Source organism: Panulirus ornatus, chromosome 36, assembly GCF_036320965.1.
Source record: "Panulirus ornatus isolate Po-2019 chromosome 36, ASM3632096v1, whole genome shotgun sequence".
Classification (NCBI taxonomy): domain Eukaryota; kingdom Metazoa; phylum Arthropoda; class Malacostraca; order Decapoda; family Palinuridae; genus Panulirus; species Panulirus ornatus.
In genome coordinates, this window is record NC_092259.1 from 11,211,279 (window position 1) to 11,224,626 (window position 13,348).

The window sequence follows — 13,348 nt, forward strand, 5'->3', positions numbered from 1 at the left end:
ATTTCCTCTTGACGGAAGGCTGGGAGTCGTACCTCCTCCCATGGGAGTGACGCGTCCTTCGTCCATGAGCCTCAGTCCATTCTTCAATTAACTTTGTGTTGCAGCGTAGTATCGTCCTTCGCCGACAGATGGACTCGGGTTTCCGCCTCGTCTCATGTCTCCCTCCATTGTTCTCGACCCGATTGTGAGGCTGTGAATCGCCCGGTCGTGCTGGATGATGATTGAGCCATTCATCAGAAATGCGTAGTTAGAATATCGATAGGAGGAAAAAATGAGCGTATGCAACGTATGTATATATTGTAACTTGTTCGTCTTATAAAACCTATAGCCTATAAGGCATTGAAGTGTGTTGCGAGTAGCATTGCGTATGGATACGCGGATATATGGACCATATACATATATCAGTCTTGTAGAACTCTGAGAGAGATAAAGGTAAATATGAAGAGTTGTACATTATTCATGAATAGCCCATTTATTTATCATCGTATGGTTGTAGAATTGAGAAGGGGTGATTACCCCCCTCTCTCTCGGCCGCTTGCATATCATTATGTTAATCATGTGGGATAAGTATGTGAGAGTTGACGTCATACGCTACATCATGCAGCACAGTCATTGTGTCAAGGATTTCATTTGCCCTCGACGGAACACTAGAGATAAACACCACATCATTGTCGTGAACTCTGACCCTTGACCTGCTGGAAAATGTGTGTGCTTGCACAACCTAATCCAGTGAAGCAGTCGTTCCTGTACATGTGTGTTTGTTAGATTGTTGCTCGTTCCTTGGGAGGGAAAGTGTTATGATGCTGGGATGAAGCTAAACTCAAAGAGTTGTGCCACATGCTCGTGTGAAGCAACATCCTGGGGCACACACCTCGAAAAAGCATTATTATTATTATTACTTTTTTGTTACAACTTCCAATCGCTTTTGTCAAGCAAGGAAAAGAAGGTAAGGTCAGTGAGGCCTAAAGGTGTCATGAGTTGCTGTTATACAATAGTTTTGATGTCTTGATGGCAAGGGTGAAGGGGTACATGTCTCGGGTTTGGGTCGAGGTTGATATAGAGCGGAGTGAAGGTGCGACGCATTGACCAGTGGAGCAGATATGGGCAGATGTGTCTAGCTTACTCCCTGCGAATCTTAAACTGTGTTGGATAACCAGTGTAGACTTCTTTTTTTTTAAGAATTCACAGGGTATATTATCACCAACTTTTCCTGGCTTTAAGGCCAGCGAGCTGCAGCAGCAAACAGCCTGATTGATCTTGGTGCTGGTTGGGCCTAGGCTGAGCTCTGGGGGTCGAAGACGAGAGTCCAAAATCGGCTCTAAAGATCAGTTTAGAATCACGTCTTTGCGTCATCGGTACTAAGTGGCGTGATGCTGTGCTGTGCCGGAAGCGGCGTCCACGTTGTCCGTGACAGCCACCAGATGGCAGGGTGCATGGCTCTGTAGTACTGCAGGTGGCCGCCAGAGGGTTGTTGGGGGGGGGGGGGGGGGGCGTAGTTCCAGTACCAGGGCCGCCCACCAGAGGGCAGGCCTGCTGCCGGGGTACCCCGGGCGGCCGGAATATGCGGAACCGCGACGGGCACGGAACGCCTAATTTACCTCACTAGATTATAATCTGGACGCGAAAGCCACATGAATAAACAGATTAAATCTCTAGAAACGTTTTTTTTTATATTTTTTTTGTTAATGAGAGACGATGCGGAGTCTTGGCGCGAGGTGGGAGGAATTCCTGCATTGGTAACTACCCCGCCGAGGTTAACGGTATACCAGGCGATCCTGTGAACTGCTCAGAGGGAAGACTGGCTTTCAGAAACCTGCCTGTCTCTTTGTGTTAACCAGATGCTGGCTGCCTGGCTTTAGCGAACGACTTGATAACACAGTCAGGGGATTGGGTGTAGCCCGGGTGTGTGTATAAGTGTAGGGCGGGGCCCCGGTGGGTGTAAAGTGTAGTAAAATAAAAGCGGGTCGTCTCTTGACCCGCGAGTGACATACTTTACCCCCGGCCCATACCAGCCTACCGTCCGGGCCATCCTCCCTTGTTTACAACCTCACACACGCACGCATTCCTCCTCCCACCTCCTCCAGTCGATCCCTGTTTGCTCGGTTGTTTACTTGGATCTTCGAGTGGACATGGGAGGAGAGGAGGAGGGTTTTTAAGGGTTGTGTACTCTATATATATATAAAAAAAAAGATGCCGGGGTTGTAGGAGATGACAGTTAGACGATGGTTGTGGTGGTGGGTGGTGGTCATCGTGTGGGGCGGAGGGGGAGGAGAGGAGGGGATGAGGTGGTCGTGCTAGTATCAGAGGCATCGGGTCAGTGAGAGAGAGTCAGTCAGCGGACGTGTGTGTGTTGTGTGTGTGCGCGCGCGCATCTGACGTGGTTCCGTGCACGACTCGAAGCCGTGGTTGTGCCGTGCTTGGCTGGCCTGTCGTGATGACCCTATGATACATCAAGAATTCCTCAAACCACGAAGCGTTGATCTAAAGATATCTGATGATGATCATTGGCCTACTTGTATTTGACCCCAGTGTACAGATAATAGATCATTTTTTTGTGTGTATATAGCGAGTGTTTGGGGTTACGACAGGAAGTGGTTTAATTAACGATTACCAGCGAAATGGTGGAAAAAAAAATCGCTTGTAATGACGTGATAACAAAAGAGGCGCATCGTGGGTGAAGGTATGAGAGGCCCGCGTTCGTGTATTCGTGTAATTACCGTCGTGAGGACGAGTTCGTGAGGCGGTGGTGAGGCCTCCCCCCTTCCCCCTCCCTCACTGTTGGTTCGTGGCACTAACGCTATGGTGAGGAAAAGACTCACAGGTGAGGAGGCTCCTTCCCTCACCCGCCCCTGGGTGGACGTGAAGGTTCTTGTTCAAGCGTTGTCATGCTCGTGTCTCAGTGATGTAGGAAAGCTTGGGTCGTGTGTGCTTAGCTGTGGAGTGGGGTTTACATACTGTCATGTACTTAGTTATAAGGTTTAGTTATTCTCACATATATATATGGATATGGAGTTTACATACTGTCATGTAATTAGTTATTGGGTTTACATATTATCGTGTCCTTAGTTAATCAGAGTTTAGATGATGTAATGTACATAGTTTTGGGGTTTAGATGTTGTCATGTCCTTATTTATATGATATAGATATTGTCATGTCTGTAGTTATAAGGTTTAGATATTGCCATGTCCTTGGCTATAGGTTTGACATATTATCATGTACCTAGCTATAGGGTTTGAATATTGTCATGCACTTTACAACAGCATCTGCATCTTGTCATGGACACACACTGCCCTTTAAACATGATGAAAATCATGAGCATGAATTCCGTACGTGCTCTTTTTTTTTCCTTTTAACGCACGTCATCGCTTGCCCATGACAGTGTCTGCGCATGACGTCATGCAGAACCCAACATGCAGCGTTCGTCGCGTAGAAAAAATAGTTTTGTTATTAAGGAAAATATACTGATCCATTGTACACATGGTGCCTCCTCCTGCTGCACGTTTGTGAAGGGTTCGTGTTTTGTTTTCACAATAATTGTAGCGTTATAATAACTGCGTGTTGTGTGAAAGGTCACCTTGGCAGTGGAGTGCAGTGGGAAATTCGCCTTTAGGACACCTGCGTCGTTTATACTCCCATACTCAAGTTCGGAGATGTCACATGTTCTTGTATCTATCACATGTTCTGATATCCACCTGTTTGTCTTGTTCTAATTGTCACATTCCACTTTTTGTCACAATTCACTCGTCCTGTTGGTTTTTGCAGTCATCAGCCGATTTCTGATTCGCTTATCCGTTAATTTGACTGGATTCATCTGTTGCTCTGTTAGGTATATCACCATCGGCCTTAATTATTAGTTATCCGGTTGAGACTGGGAAGAACAAGGGCATGATACACCCCCATCATGGCAACACAGTGGCACCACATCCCCCTCTTTTACCCCCTCCTGGGGAACGGTGGCAAGTCCTGCAGATTTGTGTCAGTTTTTTTTGCCTCGAGAGACGGCAGCTGCGACGACCTAACCTGGTGAGGAGGCCCTAAGTGGTGGCACACATCGGTGGCGTGTGATTACGACATTCCTCAAGGTCCCAGGGTCATGGGCCAGTGCCAAGACTCCGCTGGCAGTCTCCGGTTGTAACACGGCTGGACGGCAGCTGCACGGCGAAGGTCTCCTGTGTAGAGGAGCGAGCGACTCTGGACATGTCCCACCTTCACATCTGCTTTGTATTGAACGTTAGTTGACCACAGGTGTGTGTGTGTGTGTGTGTGTGTGTGTGTGTGTGTGTGTGTGTGTGTGTGTGTGTGCTACCGGGCTTCACCTACGTGTGGTGAGATGACGAGTGAGGGGGGGGTTTAGCTTCAGCGAGGCTGTATCGTCGTCAGCATACGGGAGTAGAGTCTCGTTAACCACCTCCTTCCTCCAGAGGAGTTATAACTTCCTTGCTGGTGCGCGGAGTACAGCCTCATTATTGTTGGGTCCTGAGGTTGTATGATGATGATAAGAACGTGGCCACAATATATACAAACCTAACCCCCTTCAGCACGAGGGTAGGATCCAGTAGGACGGCGGTATACGACCTTGATTATGATGTCCCATTTGATTTGACCCTCAGGGGTCATTTTCAAGGCTAGGCGATCACGCCCAGGGGTCTTAACGTCATGCCGAAGGGATCGCGGGAGCTTAGATCCCAGATAGTCTCTTGGTTGTCCAGAGGATAAAGTTTTCAGCACACGAAGCCGACGTCCTGAGTTCGAAACCACTGTACGTTTCTCCCTGCCACGTCATACGCACCTACAATACGTATGAAACTCATTCGCATCAGTGACCTCATAACGTAATAAGATTCATCACACAACAGGTAAGATTTGTCACATACATATTGACTCACTTCAGGAAAGTAGGGTTTACCCTGAGTATATATATATATATATATATATATATATATATATATATATATATATATATATATATATATATATATGTGTGTGTGTGTGTGTGTGTGTGTGTGTGTGTGTGTGTGTGTGTGTGTATCTATCACCCCTGGAGCCCCATTTGACAGTTATCTCCCCCAGCATTATACTCCCGTGACTTAGATCTGCTTATCTCCCCCCTTGTGTCGTCAGGTCCCGAGGAGGACAAGGCGCTGGGTTCCCTGCCTCTACCCTCCTTCAAGATCAGCCCCGTGGTGTCGGAGGACCGGGTCTTCCGCCGGCATGCCTTCAAGGCGGAACACCAGAACATGCGCACCTACTACTTCGCCGCCGACACCAAGGACCAGATGGCCCAGTGGATGAACGCCCTCTCGCTCGCCTCCATCTTGCAGAAGGATACCAGGTGATGACACCCCACTCCTCCTCCTCCTCCTCCTCCTCCTCCTCCTCCTCCTCCTTCTCCTCCTCTTCTTACCCGGGGATGTGTTCATCCTTTGAGGCAGCTTGTGATGAAATTCTGATATTTTTGTTTTTTGTTTTTCGGGTGTTGTGTAATTTTTGTTTCGGGGAAATGTTTTGTTTTTGTTATTAAGTTGCTGTGTTGTGGATATGTTTTTGTTTATAATTTTCTGTCTTTTTTCAGGTTTTTATATATATATATATATATATATATATATATATATATATATATATATATATATATATATATATATATATATATATATATATATATTCTATTTGCAGTGATATCGTATCTTGGCCCAGATACTCCTCCCCCCCCTACCGCGACCTGATATGAAAATGTTTTGATATATTGATAGTTTGTCATGTGGAGATATCTGCCCGTGTGTTTGCACAACCATAGATTTACGTTTTTACATGTTTTGAGAACTGAGATTTGAACTTGATTTCCCATACTTTTGATATTGATTGAAACACTGCTCTTGTAATATATTGTTAACTTGATGTTAGTGTTGTACGGTAAATGATTAATGAGGAACTATTGGACATTGGGTACTTTCACATTCCTGAAATACATTTGGTGAAACATAGGATACTGTGTGTTGGGAAGTGATGTGGTAGGAGGGTAGGATGCGCTGTGTACGGTAGTGGCAGGATATGTGGGTGCGCGGGATGGTTGAAGCGGTTCAACGGCCTGTAGGCGGGCTGGGGGATACAAGGTCACTAGCGGGGGTAACCCGACGCGACCTGGATCCTGACACACACACACACACACACACACACACACACACACACACACACACAGAACTGGATCAGACGCGAGAAATCCACCGAAACTGGTATTCTCTTCATGTCTGGAAAACCCTCCTGGTTATTAAAAGGCTTCCATGTATATTATAGCATCACTGTGAGGCTAGGAATTAGTTAAACGAGTTGATTTGACATTTAGCTTAGCAGAAGTGCCACACGTTTCCTCCCCCTGCCTTATATTAGCTGTCAACGCGTGTCATTGATGGAGAAAATAGCGTAGCGTTGGCGAGGCCCCCGGGTGGGCTAGGCTTGGTATTTGAGCGCGCGTTGAATTCCCCGGGAGACGAGATGGGACGGGGGGATCCGTGTTTACCTGGCGAGTCTTGTGCAAGCGTGTGGCGGATGAGGCAGCAACTAGCCATACCTCTACCGTATTATACACACACACACACACACACACACACACACACGTATGCATTCATTACACTGTAATTATGTACGTCTAGTGAAATTAAGACGTGGATGGTTTGGCACAGGTCACTGCGTTCACTGTGGGTCGTATAGGAAAATTGTAATACGAAACACGAAACTTTAAAAGATGACGTAGGTACACGCTGGTCGTGGTAGCCAGGTGGGTATATACTCGTGCATAACGCGTCATCACCCGGCTCACACGTGTTTGTACACGCTCGCAAACACACACACACACACACACACACACACACACACACACACACACACACACAAACGTGTACACACAAACATGTGATCGTCGCACTGTTACCTTATCGTCCAAACAAAAGACTTTTTCTAGATCTATTTACACAGCGGCTGTCCGTTGTATTAGTGACCCAGTTTCACTGTTGTGCGCTTCCTGGTTTGCTGAGAGAGAGAGAGAGAGAGAGAGAGAGAGAGAGAGAGAGAGAGAGAGAGAGAGAGAGAGAGAGAGAGAGAGTTTCCAAGTTGTGTCTGTTTCCCCCACACTTTGTACTATTCTCTTTAACGTCGGATGTATTATTATTATTATTATTATTATTATTATTATTATTATTATTATTATTATTATTTACACTTTGTACTGTGGTAAATTATTTTTGCTTCAGTTGAATGCATAGACACCCACATTGCTTCACCACTGTCCACTGCTAATCGCCTCATTAGCCTGTCATTAAGTCTGATTGTAGTGAAGGTAAGGAAACTGTAAACTGGAGAGAGAAATATATAAAGCTGTTCATTTGACCAGCTTCCTCTTTATTATGGTGGTAGGAAGGAGGTGAATAACCACACTTAAAACGTCGGCGTTGACAGAAGGTATGGTAAGAAGGCATCCCCGTTACGTCTTCTGTTAGACCTGTGACTGACGGTAACGTTTACACGGTGAGAGTCTTTGTTACGCTCTCTCTCTCTCTCTCTCTCTCTCTCTCTCTCTCTCTCTCTCTCTCTCTCTCTCTCTCTCTCTCTCTCTCTCTCTCTCCAGCGGGTAGCCATGTTTTTAGACCGAAAGGTATCCCTTGCAACTTGTTTGCTGTGTGTGTGTGTGTGTGTGTGTGTAAATATATGAAGTAAATAGATAAATATAGAACGGTTTGTATGCTACCATTGGCCTGTAAATACACAGTTCGGGTTTGACGGATCTCTGAGGTCATGAGAGTAACCGTGTGTGTGTGTGTGTGTGTGTGTGTGTGTGTGTGTGTGTGTGTGTGTGTGTGTGTGTGTGTGCCATACTCAGGTCGCCCTCCATAATCTTCAGCATCGCCGTGAGTCGCGGGGTAATCTCCAACACTGTTCTGTCCGCCCAGGGGGTGTTTTGGGAGGGCGATGTTGGAGGGACGGAATGTGATGGTGTGGGCGATGTTGGAGGGACGGAATGAGACCGGGTGAGTTGGGGTGGAGGGTGGGTGGAGAGGGACGGAATGTGATGGGGCGGGTGAGTGAGGGAGGGGAGACGGTGAGTGGTGTGCAGGGAGATAACGCCCCGTGCACATCCCGTCCCCAACCACACACACACACACACACACACACACACACTCGCCTCAGACACAACAGGTGGCGCGGCCCGGTGTGTAAACAATGTCACGTGACAAGCTTTGTGGTAATGTCGGCAACCCTCCGCTACCTCCCCACCCCTCCCAAGGGGCGCACATGGTTGGGGAGGGGGGACTTTTACCACGGGTGGTGAGGTGGTGTGGGGAGAGAGAGAGTGTGTGTCATCATTGGACAGCAGACACCGGGTGTTGGGAAATATTTCTCTCAGAATGAGAATGATATTTGGGCGTGGAGTACTTGAGGACGCAGGAAACGTGGTGTGTGTGTGTGTCATCTCATTGTTCCTCTCTCTCTCTCTCTCTCTCTCTCTCTCTCTCTCTCTCTCTCTCTCTCTCTCTCTCTCTCTCTCTCTCCACCACCGGGAACTAACGCCGTCCCTCTCCTCGTTGTCGTCTTCACACACGTACGTTTCCGACAGCCACCACCGTGCTCCTGTAAGACTTGGGCAGAGGCGGGGGAAGGATGGAAGGGGGAGGAGGAGAGGAGCTCATGAGGTGTTTTTTTCGATCGTGGCGAGGTGAGGGGGGTCGGGGGGAGCGGCAGGCCACGGCGGCACGGCTGGTCCATCCTAGGAGGAGAAACGGAAAAGTCAGAGGGCAAGGGAAGGCACACACACACACACACACACACACACACACACACACACACACACACACGCACACACTTGGTGAGAGCAAAGTGGTCGACGCGACGCGCCAGAGGAGGAGGTGCAGAGGGCCTTCCTCATCACCGCCACGCCTTCACGTCCCTCTGTTGTTGTGGTAGGGTCCTGTAGTGTGCCTCCCATGGATGCACCGAGACGGGTGTGTATGTGTGTGTGTGTGTGTGTGTGTGTGTAGGGGGAGGGGGTTGCTAGGGTCACGTCAGGTCATCTCAGGTCACCACAGGTAGTCCCATCCCTTCGTGGAGGACATGTTTGTTGTTTTCTTTGTTATTGTAGGTGTTTTTTTTATGTCATCTGTATCCAGATTTTTTTGGTTGGGACGTGGCATTTGATATTTCCTAAGACTGTAATTGGGACGTGACATTTGACGTTCCTAGGACTGTTGTAATTGGGACGTGGCATTGGAAAAGGACGAGCCGTAATTTGGATGTCTTCCCCGCATCACGGTACTGGACATGTGCACGACGGGGAAAGAACAGACCTGCTACTGAGCAGGTGTTATCTTGATGAAGATAAGGCACAGGTCACTGATAGGGTGCCACGGTGTTATCATCCCTTATGTGGGGAGGCGTGTTATCACCGTGTTCCCCCCATCCTCCTCCCCCCGACGACGACGACGACGACACCCCCCTTAATACCCCCACACCCCAGGCAGCAACAACACTCCCCCTCCTCCTCCTCCTCCTCCTCCTCCTCCCTCACCACGTCTGGGACCAGAGTGAACAACGTTCAGTGAGTCAGTGTGGCGGCGGCGGTGGTAGTGGGTGGTGGTGGTTTAGTGTTGTGGCGCGGGGTATGTCTGTCTCTCCCTCTCTCTGTGCTCTTCACCTGTCGACAAGCGAGGTGCGGGATGCGCACGTAGGTAAACACCTTGCCGCTTGTTTAAAGGTCGCCGTGCGTCGTGGGGCACAGACCGTCTGTGTCTGTGTTTGTGTCTGTGTGCCTTGATAACGGGGCAGAGGTCTGAGGAAAATAACATACACAGAACCAACAGAGTAACGGAGGGAGGTAGTGTGAGCGCGTTGTGCTGTGATCAGTGCCCGAATGCAGACAAAGGAATGAAATGAAAAAAAGATATGTAAGAAAAAGATAGATATATATATTGGTGATTAATTGTGGAGTGACGTCGAAGTTCATGGGTGCTGTGAGTTGTGATTTCATTGAGTGAATCATCGCGAGGAGTTGTTTTGGGATCTCGTGGACGCCTCCCACACAGGTAGGGAGACGTGGAACACCACACACACACACACACACACACTGTAAACTTCATTCAAGGAGATCCGGGCGCTTGCCGGGCACTCTACACCGCCGTACACCACCACCACCACCACACCAACTGGAATTTCCGGCCGGGATTTCATTCAGCGAACGAGTGAGTGGTGGTGCTGGTGTGACAACGACGCCCTACCGCCTGAGACGCAGAAGCGAACACCTGCTGCACCGGCAGGAGGAGGAGGAGGGAGGAGGAGGAGGTAGAAGGCGGTGGGTAGGGTGCAGCAGCAACGACAGGAGCAGGAGGAGGAGGAGGTGGTAGCGTACAGCGGGGTTATCCCACTAGCTGGCAACCTGCCACCTGTCTGCCCTTGACTCTGGTGGGGGACTTTGTTGTGTAGATACAATACGCTCATTTCGAGAATATTGCCGCGGGTTTTATCGGCGGCATTGCCACCTACACCCACACACCTCCCTTCTGGTGTTATCACCCCCGAAACGGTGCTACCGGACGGCCCTTGAGGGCGTATAGATCGTCGGAAAGCAACGTGCTGGAGGGAGGCTGGAACTGATGACGTTAATGTTGAGAACCGCGGCTGACTGGGGCTAGTCCCATGGCGGGTTCGTAATTCCCTCCCTCCTTCCCTCCCTCCCCGAAAGCAGTCGTCACACATCTGGCATCTCCGGCATGAATACACATGTGATAAGACAATGATTAAATATATGACTTCACTCAGCCCCCTGGCGGAGGCCCTCAACAGCCATCATGACGTAAAATACACAGTGAGTATATAGTGTCCACAGTGTTTTTGGGAGGGGGTCGTCTTGCGTTCTGCTCCAGAGGTCCTGGATGGCATCTGTGTTTAGAGGTAGACTCGTTTTAACTATTTGGGTTCACGCGTGTCATATGTATTTTGGGTATGTAGAGGTTGCACAAGGTTGTACTTTCGGGTTTGTAGTTCTAAGCCAGTGTGTATTATCTTCAGGATTAAGGATGAAGTAAATGTAGATTATTCTCTTTTTTTTTTCGTGATGTTCGTTTTAATACTCCAGCTTCCCAGGAGGTGGGAAGCTGGATCCGTCGAACGTCTTGGTACGATCGTTGGGGCATGATGATGATGACATGACCTTTGACCTGATACTTCCAAGGTCATACATACTCAGGCGCCTTGACCGTCGTCCTGACAAGGTTATTTACTTTGTTTATTCATAAATACTCGAGACTTTCCAAGAACGAGTCCTGGTGACTTCGTAAATGTAGCAATGCCATCAGCTCTTTCAAGATGTGTCAATACACGAAAATGCTCAGGATTCTCCTGATTCCTTCTCCTAGTGGTATATCTGCAAATATATATATATATATATATATATATATATATATATATATATATATATATATATATATATATATATATATATATTCGTCAAACTGAATAGATGAGTATTCACCTTTGGGGTTGGGTACAGATTGCTCTAGCAAGTATGTGACATCGGTCGTACATTCGTGGCCAGTGTGTAGAGTAATTTTACACACTGGATGTTTATTTTCGTTTATCCTCATCGTGTGGCAGAGCAGGCCTGGCTGTGAAGTGGTGTGGCGGCGCCACCCATTATGCACCACCCCGGTACACTGCCCATCCTCCTGTTATCTGATGATAAGGTGTGGCCTGATTTGTGATGTGTTCCCTCCTTACATGTTGCCCTCCCGCGTCCACATGGATCGCTGAGTTACACACACACACACACACACACACACACACACACACACACACACATACACAAACACACACTTTTCAAGAGATGGGGCCCCCGGTAGCGTCATACCCCTCAGCCCTTACAAATGAAATTGGTAACTACAAACACACACACACACACACACACACACACCGAGTCATGAGCAAAATCTCACTGGTAATGAGGAACAGGAGGGTATTATCCGAACGTAATGAGTACGTGACACCGCTCGAAGCACGTAAGACGCAAATATTAATCAGGCGCCATCGGATCATAATTTGATAATTGGGGGACTTTGACCGAGATTTCTCCTTAATGGGTTGAAGGGGAAAGGTCACACGGCACGCTTGATCATTTTCGGGTCAAACCTTGCGAGAGCCTGAGCCAGATGAACACCGTCTGAATTGAAAAGAGGTTATGTGTGACTGTGTCGGTTGATGCACAGTTGACGGGTGATGTAATACTACTGCAGATCCCTCGAGCAACCTGGATTTTTTATTGTGTGAATCTCTCTCCATTTTATATATTTCATGCGGTTATATATGTTTTTTATTTCTTTTTTTTTTCTCTAGCTCGTTCCTTCAACCTTTTACCTCCTGTGATTAACCTCATCATTCTATCCGCAAGAGAAAGTCCAGCTTTTCCACTCTCTCTCTCTCTCTGAAAATCCGGAACATTGTTTACAAGTGTTGGTAACGCAAGCATAGATGACACAATTTGCCAAACAATGATATTCTGGGATTATAGATACAATTTGCCAAGTAATGATATAATGGTATTATGTATACAAGTTGGCAAGTAATGATATACTGATATTATATATAATTATCGTGCTGGGGGGCTGTGGCTTTCCTTCGCAGTTACTCCATCTCTGAATACGACGGTTCGACCCGTGAGCGCTGCAGTTCGACCCGTGAGCGCTGCAGTTCGACCCATGAGCGCTGCAGTTCGACCCGTGAGCACAGCAATACGACGTTTGGTAGATTAGCGTGACCTTTGACCTGCTTACAGTGATCAGGTCGAGGGGCAAAGATTTTAATGGTGTGATCAGAGGTCGCACCGTCGTGCTCAAGGGTCGAACCGTCGTGCTCAAGGGTCGAAGCGTCGTGCTCAAGGGTCGAACCGTCGTGCTCAAGGGTAGAACCATCGTGCTCAAGGGTCGAACCGCCGTGCTCAAGGGTCGAATTGTCCTGCCGAAGAAGCTTCAACTCTCTCTCTCTCTCTCTCTCTCTCTCTCTCTCTCGAGAGAGAGAGAGAGAGAGAGAGAGAGAGAGAGAGAGAGAGAGAGAGAAGGCTGGACTCCTGCCAGCTCATTGGCGTGTATGTCGTATGTGTGGGAATGACACGCGTTAGATCTTGTTCCGTCCCGCTGCTGAGTTAGGCCGGGAGTTGCGGACATCCCTCACTTGGTGTACAATATCCATTTACCTCATCCCAGTCTTCATGCCCAATTCCCAGGCGTTTGGGAAACTCAACCCCCAAGTAAATCTACCCCCCCCCCCCCCTAGTAAATTTAGCCTGAGGCCTACTTGCCTACTACATCTTCCAACA

The 13,348-nt window shown here is 48.1% G+C and overlaps 1 protein-coding gene across 15 annotated transcripts in view; it reads left to right on the forward strand.

The window, feature by feature from the left end:
* The window catches only part of LOC139760351 (uncharacterized), a 492,128-nt gene that overhangs the window by 263,305 nt on the left and 215,475 nt on the right, over nucleotides 1-13,348 (forward strand). For 14 of the 15 annotated variants that reach the window (XR_011715318.1, XM_071683401.1, XM_071683413.1 and 11 more), the window contains one exon: nucleotides 5,122-5,332. Coding sequence is in view for 14 of the 15 variants with exons in the window: in XM_071683401.1 (XP_071539502.1) it covers nucleotides 5,122-5,332 (211 nt within the window). In the remaining variant the exon portion in view is untranslated. Of the gene's footprint in view, nucleotides 1-2,319; nucleotides 2,822-5,121; nucleotides 5,333-13,348 lie in introns of those variants that run through there. The other variant, XM_071683414.1, reaches the window with a different exon arrangement.